Below are 15,634 nucleotides of genomic sequence, written 5' to 3' on the forward strand. Positions count from 1 at the left end.
TCCTTGCGGTCTCCCAGGCTGCCAAACAAAATTGCTGAATGCGGCAGAGTGACTTGAACCAAGTGTTGGAGTTTACCTTTCTGGTTGCAGCACCTGTGTTATACCATCTCATATGGAAGGGAGTATTGGTGGAGCCTGTGTGGGATCCTCTATGCAAGATAGAATCATAGAGTGGTTACAGCATGGAAGAAGGCTATTCGGCCCATCTAGCCTGTGTCAGCTCTCTGCTACAGAACTTTAGCTAGTCCCACTCCCCCGCCCTTTGCATGTAGTCCTGCAAATTTTATTCTTTCAGGTACTTAACCAACTCCCTTTTGAAGCCGTGATTGAGTCTGCCTCCACCAGCCTTTCAGGCAGTGCTTTCCAGATCCTAACCACTTGCTATGTAAAAAAAAGTTTTTTTCTTAAACCACCTTTGGTTCTTTTGCCAATCACCTTAAATCTGTGTCCTCTGGTTCTCGACCCTGCACCAAGTGGAACAGTTTCTATCTACTCTGTTTAGATCCCCCATGATTTTGAATACACCTATCAAATCTCCTCTCAACCTTCTCTGCTCTGAGGAGAACCACCCCAGCTTCTCCAGTTTATCCACATAACTGAAGTCCCTCATCCTGGAATCATTCTCGTAAATCTTTTCTGCACCCACTCTAAAGCATTCACATCCTTCCTAAAGTGTGGTGCCCAGAAGATCTTGCGTCGCTGCAGATGGTAGTGATATAGGTGCCATTTATCTTATATCAACTGGAAGTCTAGCTCTCATTTCAAGTGTCTTTCAGATTTTCTGTTTTATATTTGATCATAAGAGGTAAAGGCGATCGACTGAGTGGAGTCTGTTGTGGTCTTTCAGATAAACGTAAAATCCAGACTTAAGGTAGAACACATTCTGCAGAAAGTTGATACCCTCACTACATTCAAGTGTGGTTGATAGATCTGGAAAATTAATACTTTAACCCACTGAAACACAGTCCTTAATTTATCGGCTAACTTGGTGTTGACAAGGGATTAACACCATTTGTCGGTAAATCTCAAAATAAAAAAATAAGACTGATTGTAGAATTTCAATAGAAATGTTTGCATGATGCCAAACAATCCAATGACTCCCAGAGGCACAATCTGTTAATGAAGCACCCAATTCCAAATACTGGCAATACTATTTACTGAAAGCAGCCAGCTTTTTAAAAATAAATTTTACAGATTCCCATGTCTTGATAACTAATGCAACTAAAACATCCTTCACATAGAAACATAGAAATTTACAGCGCAGAAGGAGGCCATTTTGACCCATCTGTCCGCACCAGCCGACAAAGAGCAGTGCGGCCCCTGGTCAACAACCCTAAAGGTTACATATAAATCTATGAACAATGACGGAAAGGCAAAGAGCACCCAGCCCAACCAGTCACCTCATACAACTGAGACACCACTTATACTGAAAACATTCTACACTCCACCCCAACCGGAGCCCTGTGATCTCCTGGGAGAGGCAAAAACCAGATAAAAACCCAGGCCAATTTAGGGAGAAAGATTCTGGGAAAATTCCTCTCCGACCCATCCAAGCGATCAAAACTAGTCCAGGAGATCACCCTTGCCGTATTCTACTCCCTGCAGTACTTACCATTATATCTGCGCCGTCCAACAGGTCATCCAGTCTAATCCCAGTTACCAGCTCTAGCAGGTTACTGCACTTTAAGGGCCCAAGTTTCGGGTGGAGTTGCTCCTAGTTTTTTGGAGCAACTAGTTTAGTTTGGAGTATGTTAGAAATTGCAATTCTCGGATATTAGTTTGCTCCAGTTCTAGTGAGTTAGTTTAGGTTGGCTTTAGATAAGGTACTTTTTTTCAAAAAGGGGTGTGCCCAGCCACTCAGGCCTGTTTTGCAAGTTTTGGCAGTGAAAACTTACTACAAACTAACTTAGGATGGAGTAAGTGTCCACTTTTGTAAGTTCTGAAAAACCTTACCTAGAGTTAAGTTTAGTGCAGGCACAGCCAGATACGGCGGGTGGGAAGCATTAAACACAAAGGACACATCAACATCACAACAGCGGGGGATAAGGGAAGTTAGAGGATTTTCCATAAACACCTTCACAACAACATTAAAGAAGCAAAGTACATTTAAAGCGCTAAGCACTAAACAAAGCAGTACATTTAAAGCACCAAGCACTAAACGAAGCAGAAAAAGTAATAAGCAATTAATTAATAAAAAATAGAAGGAACCCTGCACCTAAAGCACCAAGACCAAAGTAATAAGCAATCAATCAATAAAAAATAGAAGTCCTACCTTTATGTGAAGGGAAGGTGTCTCTGTCAGTGTCTCTCACTGTAGTGTCTCTCTCTCTCTGTATCTGACAGTGAGGGGTGCGGGGGGGGCGGGTGGTGTGGTGTGTATCTGTGTGTGTGTGTATGTGTATGTGTGGGAGTGGGTGTGTGGGAGTGGTATGTGTGGGGGGGGGGGAGGTGGGGAGGGGGTATGTGTGTGGGGGGGGTGGGAGGGGGTGTGTGTGGGGGGTGGGTGTGGGGGTGTGGGGGATGTGGGGAGGGGGTAGGGGGTGTGGGAGGGGGTGTGGGGGGGCTGGTGTGTGGGGGGGGGTGTGTGGGGGGGGGGGGATGTGGGGAGATGGGTGTGTGGGGTGGGGGAGAGGCTGGAAGGAGCCACCGCCGCTCTCTCCTCCGGCCCTTTGATCATTGAGTGCCCCCCAACCCACGCTCCTCCATCCCTGTTGCCACGCTCCCCCCCCCTCCCCACCCCGGTTGCCATGCTCCCCCCTTCCCCACCCCGGTTGCCACGCTGCCCCCCTCCCCACCCCGGTTGCCACGCTCCCCCCCCCCCCCTCCCCACCCCGGTTGCCACGCCCCCTCCCGGTACCCACGCCTCCTCCCCCCCCTTCCCGGTACCCACGCTCCCCCCCACCCCGTACCCACGTCCACCCTCCTCCCGGTACCCACGCTCCCCCTGAGTATTGCGCAGGCGCACATGCTCCAATGCGCCTGCGCAACGCTGCCGGCAATGAGAAGACGGCATGATCCCTAGCCCCGCCCCCCTGCAGGCAGGCTCCTTCCCAGGGAGACTATGCTGCGCCACGCCACGGTCCAGGAGGACCGAAGAATTGCTGCAGAATAATCCGGCGCACCTTCGAGCCCAGGCAGGTCACGTAAGTCTCGGAGGTGTGCCGTTTTCACCAGATGCCGAAACTTGGGCCCTAAGTGCCCATCCAACCATTTCTTAAAAGTCGTGAGGGTTTCTGCATCCACCACTCTCCCAGGCCGCGAGTTCCAGATCCCCACAACCCTCTGCGTAAAGAAGCACCCCCCCTCAAATTCCCTCTAAACCTTCCACCAACCACCTTAAAACTATGCCCCCTCGTAATTGACCACTCCACCAATGGAAATAAAAACTTACTATCCACTATGTCCAGGCCCCTCAATATTTTGTACACCTCAATGGGGTCTCCTCTCAACCTCCTCTGTTCCAATGAGAACAAACCCAGCCTATCCAATCTCTCCTCATAATTAAGGTTCTCCATTCCAGGCATTCTAGTAAATCTCCTCTGCACCCTCTCTACTGCAATCACGTCCTTCCTATAATACGGTGACCAGAACTGCACGCAGTACTCCAGCTGTGGTCTAACCAAAGTATTATACAATTTAAGCATAACCTCCCTGCTCTTACATTCTATGCCTCGGCCAATAAAGGCAAGCATTCCGTATGCCTTCTTAACCACCTTATCCACATGGCCTGCTACTTTCAGGGATCTGTGGACAAGCGCTCCAAGGTCCCTTTGTTCATCTACACTATTAAGTGGCCTACTGCTTAATGTGTATAACCCTTTCCTTATTAACCCTCCCAAAATGCATCACCCCACACTTCTCTGAATTAAATTCCATTTGCCACTGCTCTGCCCACCTGACCAGTAGATTGATATCCTCCTGCAGCCCATGACTTTCCTCTTCATTATCAACCACACAGCCAATTTTAGTGTCATCTGCAAACTTCTTAATCATACTCCCTATATTCAAATCTAAATCTTCATATATACCACAAAAAGCAAGGGACCCAGTACTGGGCCCTGCGGAACCCCACTGGAAACATCCTTCCAGTCACAAAAACATCCATCAATCATTACCCTTTGCTTCCTACCTCCAAGCCAATTTTGGATTCAATTTGCCACTTTGCCCTGGATCCCATGGGCTTTAGCCTTCATGGCCAGTCTACCATGTAAGACCTTATCAAAAGCCTTGCTAAAGTCCATATATATTACATCATATGCACTACCCTCATCGACCCTCTTGGTTACCTCCTCAAAAAATTCAATCAGGTTAGTCAAACACGATCTTCCCTTAACAAATCTATGCTGACTGTCCCTAATTAATCCTTGCCTTTCCAAATGCAGATTTATCCTGTCTTTCAGGATTTTTTCCAATAATTTTCACACCACTGAGGTTAGGCTAACAGGCCTGTAATTACTCGGCCTATCCCTTTTTCCCTTCTTAAACAAGGGTACTACATTAGCAGTCCTCCAATCTTACGGCACCATGCCCAAATCCAAAGAGGACTGGAAAATGATGGTCAAGGCCTCTGCTATTTCCTCTTTTACTTCGCTCAACAGTCTGGGATGCATTTCATCCGGGCCCGAGGACTTATCTACTTTCAAAGCTGTTAAACCCCTTAATACTTCTTCTCTCACTATATTTATTTCATCCAGAATATCACACTCCTCCTCAATAGCAGTATCTGCATTACTCCTTTCCTTTGTGAAAACAGATACAAAGTATTCGTTAAGAACCATACCAACATCTTCTGCCTCCACACAAGCATTTCCCTCATGGTCTCCAATAGGCCCTACCCTTTCTTTAGTTACCCTCTCACTCTTAATATATTTATAGAACATCTTCGAGTTTTCCTTAATTTTACTGGCCAAGAATTTCTTGTGCTCTCTCTTAGCATTCCTAATATCCTTTATAATTTTGCCTCTTAACTTTCTATATTCCTCTAAAGATTCTAAAGTATTTAGCCGTTGGTATATGACATAAGCGTCCCTTTTTTTCTTAATCTTCCCCTGTAAGTCCCTAGACATCCAGGGGGCTCTAGAATTATTTTTCCCAGCCTTTTTCTTTAAGGGCACATCACACTGCATAACTAGATAACTGGTTAATAGCAGATTTGTCACTAAAAGGACTTTGTACAAACCAACTATTAAGCTTTAACATACCAACTGCATACTAGTATTAACTTTGCCCTGCACACTAGAGTTTTGTTTGCACTAACAAGGTTTCTCCCTATAGGAAAAAAATGAAAACAAAATTACCAGACCTTATCGTGTGCGATCATAACTGTTTTATTCTGATTCCTGGAATTGCAGGAATCATACAGCACAGGAGGCCATTTAGCACATCATGTCTGTGTCAGCTCTTTTTTCTGACATTCCAACAGGGACTACACTTCAAAATATATTAATTGACTGTAAAGTGCTTTGGGACGTCCTGAGTTTATAAAAGGTGCTACATCAAACCAAGTCTTTCTTTTTTTCAAAGAGCTATCCATTTCGTCCCACTCCCCTGCTCTTTCGCCATAGCCCTACAAATTTCTCCTTTTGTGGATATACTGGGAAACGTCCTGTAATTCCAAACTCTCAGTAACCATATCTTGCAGCACGAAGACTAGGAATAAGAAACATTCCCCCAAGATAACTGCATCACCATCACTTTACAAAAATTGGTGCATTTATCTAGGGAGAATTGTGATTGTCATCCATGTTGCAGCTTGCCTGGAATGCCAGATTATCCTGGTAAGAGCCAACAAATCCTTTCTTCAGCTAAAACACGAAGTACAATAATGGTATATGCGCTCTTCCAATTCTGGCCCAATTTCCTTTGCAATACTACTGGCGGTCATGCCTTCAGCTGCCTCGGCCCCAAGCTCTGGAATTCCCTCTCTAACTCTCTCTCCTCCTTTAAGATGCTCCTTAAAACTTAGATCTTTGACCAAGCTTTTGGTCACCTGTTCTACCATCTCCTTATGCGGCTCGGTGTCAAATTTTGTTTGATAACGCCAGTGAAGCACCTTGGGACATTTTACTACGTTAAGGACACTATCTAAGTGTAAGTTTTTGTTGTAGAATACATCACTGGGATAAGATATGTTTACATCAGTGGAATCTCCCATTTAAAGCAGATAATGCTATGTTCATTAACATCTTTTAATAGTAAAAGGTTGGTCAAAAGAAGAGTAAGCAGAGAAGGCACCAAAAAGGAGATATTCTTGTGGAGTCCTATGACAATTGTAGGCTTCATAATAGAGTAGAGAATCAAGCTAAATATAGAAAGTACAGAGGAGATCTAAAAAGGGAGTAAGAGAGTCAAAGCGAGAATATGCGAATAGATTAGTGGCTAACATAAAAAGGGAACCCAAAAGTCTTTTATAAACACATACGTAGCAAAATGGTCATCAAAGGAAGGGTGGGGCCAAATAGGGTCCAAAAAGGAGATCTTCTTGTGGAGGCAAAGCTGAGGTACTATATGAGTGCTCTGCATCTGTCTTCTCTAGAGAAGAGGATGCTGCCAATGTAGCAGTATAGGAGGAGGCAGTAGCGATATTGGATAGGATAAAAATAGATAAAGAGGAGGTACATGTAAAGTTTGCCAGTCCTCAAAAGTAGAAAACTTACCATCTGGATGGGATGCTTCCTAGATTACAGAGGGAAGCAAGAGTGGAAATTGCTGAGGCTCTTGACTCAATCTTCCAATCCTCTTTCAATATTGGGGTGGTGCCAGAGGACTGGAGGATTACAAATGTTACACCCCTGTTTAGAAAAGGAGGTGGTTAAACTCAGGCTGACTGCCCTGTAGTTGCCAACAGTTGAAGGGGGAACTTTTAGACACAATAATCCAGGAAAAAATTAATTGGCATTTTTGAAAATTATGGGCTAAATCATACGGATTTGTTAAAAGGAAAATTATGTTTGACTAATAAGTTCTCGGATTAAATAAGAGAGATGGTTGACATGGGTAGTGTGGTTGATATTGTGTATATGGACTTTCAAAAGGCAGTTATCACATAACAGACTTGTTAGCAAAATTAAAGCCCATGAGATTAAATGGAGAGGCAGCATGGATATAAAATTGGTTAAGGGACAGAAAGCAGAGAGTAGTGGTGAATGGTTGTTTTTCCAGACTGGAGGGAGATATACAGTGGTGTTCCCCAGAAGTCGGTAATAGGACCACTGCTCTTTTTGATATATTAATGACCAGGAGACTTGGTTATACATGACATTATTTCACAGTTTGCAGATGATGCAAAACTTGGAAATGTAGTAAACAACAAGGAGGATAGTAGCAGACCTCAGGAGGACAGAGACACACTAGTGAAATGGGCAGACACATGGCAGATGGAATTTTGTAGAAATGTGTGATGTGATATATTTTGGTAGTAAGAGTAAGAAGAGACAATATAAACTAAATGGTACAACTTTAAAGGGGTGCAGAAACAAAGTAACCTGGGGGTGTATGTACACAAATAATAAGGCAGCAGGACAAGTTGAGAAGGCTTTTAAAAAAGTATATGGGGCACTTGGCTTTACTAATAGAGGTATAAATTACAAAAAGCTAAATCTTTATAAACTCTGGTTAGGCCTCAGCTGGAGTGCTGTGCCCAATTCTGAGCACCACACCTCAGGAAGGGTGTCAAGGCATTGGGGAGGGTGCAGAAGCAATTTACCAGAATGGTACCAGTGACACGGGACTTCAGTTATGTGGAGAGAGTGGAGAAGTTGGGGTTGTTCTCCTTAGAACAGAGAAGGTCAAGAGGAGATTTGATAGAGGTTTTGATTGAGTAAATAATGAGAAACCGTTTATAGTGGCAGAAGGGTTGGTAACCATAAGGCACAGATTTAAGGTGATTGACAAAAGAACCAGAGGCAATATGAGGAAACATTTTTTTTATATAAACACACCGAGTTGTCATGATCTGGAATGCACTGCCTGAAAAGATGGTGGAAGCATATACAATACAGATGTGACGTCCGAAATCTGGAAACCTCAGGACCGAGGCTGTTCCGGATTCCGGGTATTTCCGGATTTCGGAACATCTTTGCCTGGGCCGAGGAAGGTAGGTAGGTAGGGAAGGTTTGTCTGGATGCCGGAGGTCAGTCGGCCGCTTGGGGGGGGGGGGGGGGGGGGTAGCGATCAGGCTGAGGCTGGGGGAGGTCGGGGAAGGGGTCGGTCGGGCCAAGGCTGGGGAAGGTCGGGGAAGGTCAGTCGGCCCGAGGCTGGGGCAGGTCGGGCAGCCAGAGGTCGGGCTGAGGCGGGGGGAGGAGGCCGGGCCGAGGCCGGGGAAGGTTGATCAGGCCAAGACGGGGGGAGATCGGGCTGAGCCGAGGTTGGGCGGCCGTAAGTCGGGCCGCCGAGGCGGGGGAGTCCGGATTTTGGAACATTTTCCAGTTTCCGGACAACCCCACCATGGATCGGCCCGGTGTCCGGATTCCGGAACTCCGGATTTTGGACGTCGCACCTGTAGTAACATTCAAAAGGGAATTGGATAAATACTTGAAGGGAAAAAGATTTACAGGGCTATTAAGAGCACGATTCATTGGCTAGCTCTACCAAAGAGCACAATGGGCTGAATGGTCTCCTTCTGTGCTGTATTATTCTATGATTCTATGAATTAGATATTCATACAGTTCTTTCTTTAAAGAATGGAATTGAAGGTCATATGGTTAAGTAAATGATCGATTATTCTATGGAACACTCTGCTTCTAAGCCTTTTGGGTAAAATGGGAATGTAATCTGTGGAATGAAACCAGCCAGCATTGAATAATAGATTGTAATGTTAAATTCCCTGAGGCTTTCATACTTTTGGGAACAGGAAGAAATTTCACAGATAGTCCCATTGCCTCTGAACGTCATGTGGAAATTCACCTTGTGAGATTAAATACATTAGAGAGAATCTTTAACTGTATCTATTCTGTCAGAAGGAGAAGGTTCGATGGGATGAAGGACCTTTTCAGTTCAATACTTCATGTTCTTATATAAAAATCACAATATGGTAATTCATGGTTTTATGCTTCTGGATAAATGAAGATGTCACACAACACCAAAGTCTATCAATCCATAACCTCGGTTTTCCGATCTGGGTTGTTTCAATGATGGCATCTACCAATTGATTTTAAAAAGGTTAACAATGACACTAAAATAATGCTCATGGGAACATTTAGGCCACATTGAGTTTCAAACATTACAAAACAATAATAGAGGGATCAAGAGAACTTCAAAGCACAGGGACAAATCTTCAGCTATTTCTCAATGACATCTCGACTCTAATGTGTCTTACTACCTCAAAAACACTCTAAAGGTGTGCTCTAAATAAACTTAATATACTTGCCACCATTTATGGTTTACTGTTTTAATATCTTGCAATTAAAGATGTTATGAGAAGATACCATAGCTATCCAGACCCGGTGATTGATTTTTTTTAAACTTGAGTAGAAGAAATTATTTCACTGCATGTTAGAGAGATATCACAATATTTACAATGATCTGATCAACTTACATGAAAGAGTCTCTAAATAAAATCATAGAATCATGGAAATTTACAGTACGGGAGGCCAAAGAACGTTTGTAATATGAAAATTACACTGAATGGAGCAATGCTGCTTTTAAAAGGGAAGAAAAAAGGGCTTGTATTTATAGAACTTCTTTTAAGACTGCAGAATGGCCCAAAGCACATCACAGACAATGAAGTATTTTTTCAAGTATAGTCACTGTTGTAATGTAGAACTATGCAGCAGCCAATTTACAAACAACAATCAGATAATTTTTTTTTAAAGAAGTGATTTTTGTTGAGGGATAAATGTAGGCCTGGACACTGGGAGAACTCCCCTGATCTTCATTGAATAATACCGTGGGAATGATTACATCCACCTGAGGGGGAAGAAAACACCACCTCCCACAGTGCCTTCTCTGGAGTGGGGTTTGAACCCACAACTGTCTGACTGAGAAGCGCGAGTGCTACCATTTTAATTTGTAAGTATAAAAGGCTGATAACCCGAGTGCTAGTCACAGTGAATTGCATTTGTCTTTCACATCTGTACATTAAAACCAATAATTCACCATTAATGGGGTAACTTTTTTTTAATAGTTTCTGTTTCTACACTTCACACAGTTTAAGGTTTTTTTTAAAGTCTAAATGTATAATGCTCCTTCTGTTAAGCTGTTAATAGCACAGAGGAACTGTGTCAATCAATTCTACAATGCAATGTGTGATGCCATGAGCTATACAGGAACTACCTGTAGGCAGCTATCACATTACTGGGAAGTGAAAAGTGACACTACATCCAATGTAATAAGAACAATACTTTATAAAAAGTCCATGTGATATGATTTTTATTACAACTTGTGAAACTACTTCAGCTCACTTGTGAAACTAAATTCACATTACAAAGAATTGATTGAAATAAGCTTTCACACTACCTATGAATCAAATTATACAATTATTGTTTAAAGAAATAGGAACAATTTATAGTACTAGCGATAATCAAAGTACCAAACTCACTCTAAATCAATGCCACTGGACCAAAATTCAAATAATATATTTGGTTGGGGGAGGGCAGGGGAATAATTACCACTATTTAATTTGGGAGCAGCTATTAGTCTTTCTTTTAAAAAAATGACTTGTTATCCAAGGGAAAAGAAACAGCAGCTCTATCTGGGGCAGAAAAGAGATAGACCCATTTAATTAAATTTCGCACTAGTCAAAGAGGATGGTGGTAGTGGTCATATGTGCAAGTGATTGTTCAGTGGTCCAGTGAGGTGGAAGAGGTTAACAACACCAGCCAATGATCCAGTGGAGAAGTAGAACGTAAACAAGTTACTCAGCACTGTTAGTTGACATTGTTAACGGTTCTCTCTCCTCCGGTATTGTCCCCCTCTCCCTTCAATCTGCTGTCATCAACCCTCTCCTCAAAAAAATAACCCTCAATCCCTCTGTCCTTGAATACTACCGCTCCATCTCTAACCTCCCTTTTCTCTCCAAAGTCCTTGAACATGTTGTCACCTCCCAAATCTGTGCCCATCTTTCCCGCAATTCTATGTTTGAATCCCTCCAATCCGGATTCTGTGCCTGCCACAGTACTGAAACGGCTCTCATCAAAGTCACAAATGACATCCTTTGTGACTGTGACAAAGGCAATCTATCCCTCCTCGTCCTTTTTGACTTGTCTGCAGCCTTTGATCCGCTGCAGAAACCCTCATCCATGCGTTTGTTACCTCTAGACTTGACTATTCCAATGCAATCCTGGCTGGCCTCCCACATTCTACCCTAAGTAAACTAGAGGTGATCCAAAACTCGGTTGTCCGTGTCCTAACTCGCACCAAGTCCTGCTCACCAATCACCCCTGTGCTCGCTGACTTACATTGGTTTACGGTTAAGCAACGCCTCGATTTCAAAATTCTCATCCTTATTTTCAAATCCCTCCATGGTCTCGCCCCTCCCTATCTCTATAATCTCCGCCAGCCCCACAAACCGCCACCCCCCCCGCACTCCCTCCCCCAGATGTCTGAGCTTCTCTAATTCTGCCCTCGAGTATCCCTGACTATAATCGCTCAACCATTGGTGGCCGTGCTTTCTGTTGCCTAGGCCCCAAGCTTTGAAACTCCCTGCTTAAACCACTCCGCCTCTCTACCTCGCTTTCCTCCTTCAAGATACTTCTTAAAACCTACATCTTTGACCAATTTTTTGGTCACCTGTGCTAATTTCCACTTATGCGGCTCGGTGCCAAATTGTTTTATCTCATAATACTCCTGTGAAGCGCCTTGGGATGTTTCACTACATTACAGGCACTATATAAGTACAAGTTGTTGTTGTCATAACATGGGAATATATATGTCCAAGTAAGTTACTTCACTATCAATTTTCAGGGATGTGTCCAAGTGAATTGTCCATGATAGTGCAGGGTATATGCCTTAGAGAATGCTATAGATCCAACTAAGCACCTTGGCAAGTGGGAGAGGGAGGTTCCTGCTCGCCAGGATAGGTATTTGCCCAAGTTTCCTAGCAGTAATGTATAAGTGAGTATGTACCCAAGAAACTTCTCTGCTGGGTGCAAAGGGTTAGAATGTAATCATAATGTCTGACAGTGAGCCTGTCCCAGTAAACAGCTTTTTTTGATAACTACTATACATGAACGCACAATACTGGAACTGTCCAATATCTAAGATCTTCTTACGACCAGTATCTAACTTACCTCTATGAAAATGTTTGTCCTAGTGGAACATGTAGAAATGGAAGTGCTGACAGTCCATTTGCCATGCAAGATTAAACAAAATCTGTACAGCATTGCATCTGCAGCAGTAGAATCCGTTAAGGAAATCAGTCCGCCTGGACCTCTGCTTCATCTCTCATCTCTTTTGCTTTTCCTGCACATCCACTTCTAGCTCCACTGAGCCCTCATGGATTTCAGAGTAAGCATTGCTCCAACGTTTTTGGAGACTTCAGATTTGGATGGTATACAGACCATCTACATATTACTGGAGCTGAATCCAAATAATATCCCTAATAGTTACACAGCTAATCTCGATATTGAAGTTCGTGGTCACCACCCCCTCCCAAAGTTAAGTGTGTGGTGGTTCTCTCCCTCCACCATGAACACCAGCTACACAACGGTCCTTTAAGATAAAGATCGTAGTTACTAAACTCGAAGCAGTGTACCAAGATTTATCCAACTGGTTAAAAAAGTTTGCTGCTATACAAGTGGCACAACATTGCTAGTTATGGTTTCCAAGGACAAGTACGGCCTTGGCCTGGTCTGGATATACTGGAGGAAACAGTCAATTCAGGGAAACAAACAGAAACCCAAACCGTTACGCTCTCCAACAACCAATGTTTACAAAATTCATCAAACTCGAAGCAGAAGGACCGCGCCCGCTGAAGCCTAACCAGCTGGACACATTGACACACACATGTATTTCACAAAAAAAAGTTTCTGGAATGAATGTTTCCCTAATTTAAAACACGCCCTTAACTCATATCCACTGAACTTCACCAGGGCTGGTTCATTTCATGCTGCCTTGGAAAGCCACTGGAAAGAACTAAGGACAATTTCAAGGTGTGGAACAGTTCACACCAAACAACTAGGACCATCTCGGCTAATCATTAAATCTTAGACCGTCCAGACCTTAGGGTGCGTGTGTGTTAAACGGTCAGTGAGCAGAATCGCTGTGCCTGCCTTCTTGTAGATTCAAATCACCAACCTTAGATGTGAAGCATATGGCTGTTAACCTTTGATTCATTGCCTTTCCCTCCCCCTCCCCCTCCCCAAACTAAATCTGATGCCAAATCCATCAAAACAACCCAATAGAAATTAACTTGGGGGTGGGAGAAATTAAAGAAAAAACATTTTATGACCGTGATTTTTTTTAAAGAGAAGGTAGTCGCCGAGTCCGGGCACCAGTTACTTGACACAATAAAAAGCCAACAAATAGCAATGAAAACTTTACAGTGGGCAGTGCGAGAGAAGAGGATGCAGAGTTGAGGACTGACTCACCAGGACCACCACAAACCTCTCCTCCAGCTCACTGGGCTCGGGCATTGGCAGTTTCAGGGGCATGGTGTGAGCCCGCAGGTCCGTGTGCTGAGAATCCATGCTCCCAGCGTTTCCCATGATCGTCCCTCCCGGACCGTGCCGATTTCCACCCTTGCTTAGTTTCTGAGCACGGAATCAAAAAGGCAATATAAAGAAATCCTCCTGCGATCTTCTCCTCAGCGCCCTGCTTCTCCCCCTTTCCCCTCCTCTCGGCTGCAAAACACACACACACACACACTCTCTCTCTCTCTCTCTCTCCCCCCTCACTCTGCCTCGAATCCGGTCACTTTCCAACACGAAGCCGACAATGTGTGTGAAGATCTCCGTCTCCCTCCACCATCATAGCAGCGGCTGCAAGGGAAATCGCCGTCAGGGTCTCTGTTCTTTCATTCTCCTCTAAATCCCTTGGCTGCCGCCTGACGGACCGGGTCAAACGGTGGGCTCTAGCTGTTCTTTGCACAATCTGGGCACCACTCCCCGGGTGTGCAATGCATGATTCAGGTTTAGCGGTGCAGCCTGCTAATTCCCTGCTACACTCACACAATAAGCGCTTTGATCGCAGACACACAGCCAGCCAGTCACCCCGAGCGAGCAGCCTTTGCGCAACACACAGGGGCTGGGGCTGGGCTTGGCAAAGCTTGCTGGGCTCTGGGATTTGTAGTTTTCTGTTGCCAGCGGGTAACGCGGAATTTGTTGCAAGAGAGAGCACTCTTCAGGTTGCTGCATTTTGATTTGCCCAAACACGATTGGGGCGATGGTTCAGGCGTGGTCAATTTCCATTTATTGTGTCTGTTTTTTCTAATGAATTTCTGTCACCCTTATTCGCTTTTCCAAAACAAAATAAAGTTCATACATTGTAATTTTGGGCGGGGGGACTCAGTGCGGGTTCATTCAGCTGTAATTTATACTCTGCACGAACAATAGGAACCTTACAGAAACAGGTTATTATGCCCAACCAGTCCATGGCGGCGTTCATGTTCCACTCGAGCCTCCTCCCGTCATCTCAATCTACCAGCATAACCCTCTATCCCTTCTCCCTCATATGCTTGTCCAGCCTCCCCATAAATGCATCTATACAATTTGCTTCAACCACTCCCTGTGGTAGTGAGTTCCACATTCTCACCACTCTTTGGGGAAAGAATTTTCTTCCGAATTCCCTATTGGATTTCTTGGTGGCTATCTAATATTGATGGCCTCTAATTTTGTCCTTCCCCACAAGTGGAAACATTCTCTCTGTATCCACTCTATCATCATTTTAAAGATCTCTATTAGGTCACCCCACGGCCTTTTTTCAAGTGAAAAGAGACCCAACCTGTTCATCCTTTCCTGATATGTATGCCCTCACATAGAAACATAGAAAATAGCCTGCACCGCCATTCAATGAGTTCATGGCTGAACCTGCAACTTCAGAACCCCATTCCTGCTTTCTCGCCATACCCCTTGATCCCCCTAGTAGTAAGGACTTCATCTAACTCCTTTTTGAATATATTTAGTGAATTGACCTCAACAACTTTCTGTGGTAGAGAATTCCACAGATTCACCACTCTCTGGGTGAAGAAGTTTCTCCTCATCTCGGTCCTAAATGGCTTACCCCTTATCCTTAGACTGTGATCCCTGGTTCTGGACTTCCCCAACATTGGGAACATTCTTCCTGCATCTAACCTGTCTAAACCCGTCAGAATTTTAAACGTTTCTATGAGGTCCCCTCTCATTCTTCTGAACTCCAGTGAATACAAGCCCAATTGATCCAGTCTTTCTTGATAGGTCAGTCCCGCCATCCCGGGAATCAGTCTGGTGAACCTTCGCTGCACTCCCTCAATAGCAAGAATGTCCTTCCTCAAGTTAGGAGACCAAAACTGTACACAATACTCCAGGTGTGGCCTCACCAAGGCTCTGTACAACTGTAGCAACACCTCCCTGCCCCTCTACTCAAATCCCCTCGCTATGAAGGCCAACATGCCATTTGCTTTCTTAACCGCCTGCTGTACCTGCATGCCAACCTTCAATGACTGATGTACCATGACACCCAGGTCTCGTTGCACCTCCCCTTTTCCTAATCTGTCACCATT

General features: G+C 44.3%; 1 protein-coding gene across 5 annotated transcripts in view; it reads right to left on the reverse strand.

Moving 5' to 3' along the window:
* LOC139259816 (formin-like protein 2) overlaps positions 1–15,634 on the reverse strand; it is a 425,278-nt gene that overhangs the window by 314,525 nt on the left and 95,119 nt on the right. For 4 of the 5 annotated variants that reach the window (XM_070875635.1, XM_070875637.1, XM_070875636.1 and 1 more), the window contains exon 1: positions 13,527–14,166. The exons of the other annotated variant lie outside the window; for it this stretch is intronic. In XM_070875635.1, coding sequence (XP_070731736.1) covers positions 13,527–13,643 — 117 coding nt within the window. In that variant the 5' untranslated portion in view covers positions 13,644–14,166. Of the gene's footprint in view, positions 1–13,526; positions 14,167–15,634 lie in introns of those variants that run through there. 5 annotated transcript variants of the gene reach the window in all.

Source organism: Pristiophorus japonicus, chromosome 3, assembly GCF_044704955.1.
Source record: "Pristiophorus japonicus isolate sPriJap1 chromosome 3, sPriJap1.hap1, whole genome shotgun sequence".
NCBI classification, from domain to species: Eukaryota; Metazoa; Chordata; class Chondrichthyes; family Pristiophoridae; genus Pristiophorus; species Pristiophorus japonicus.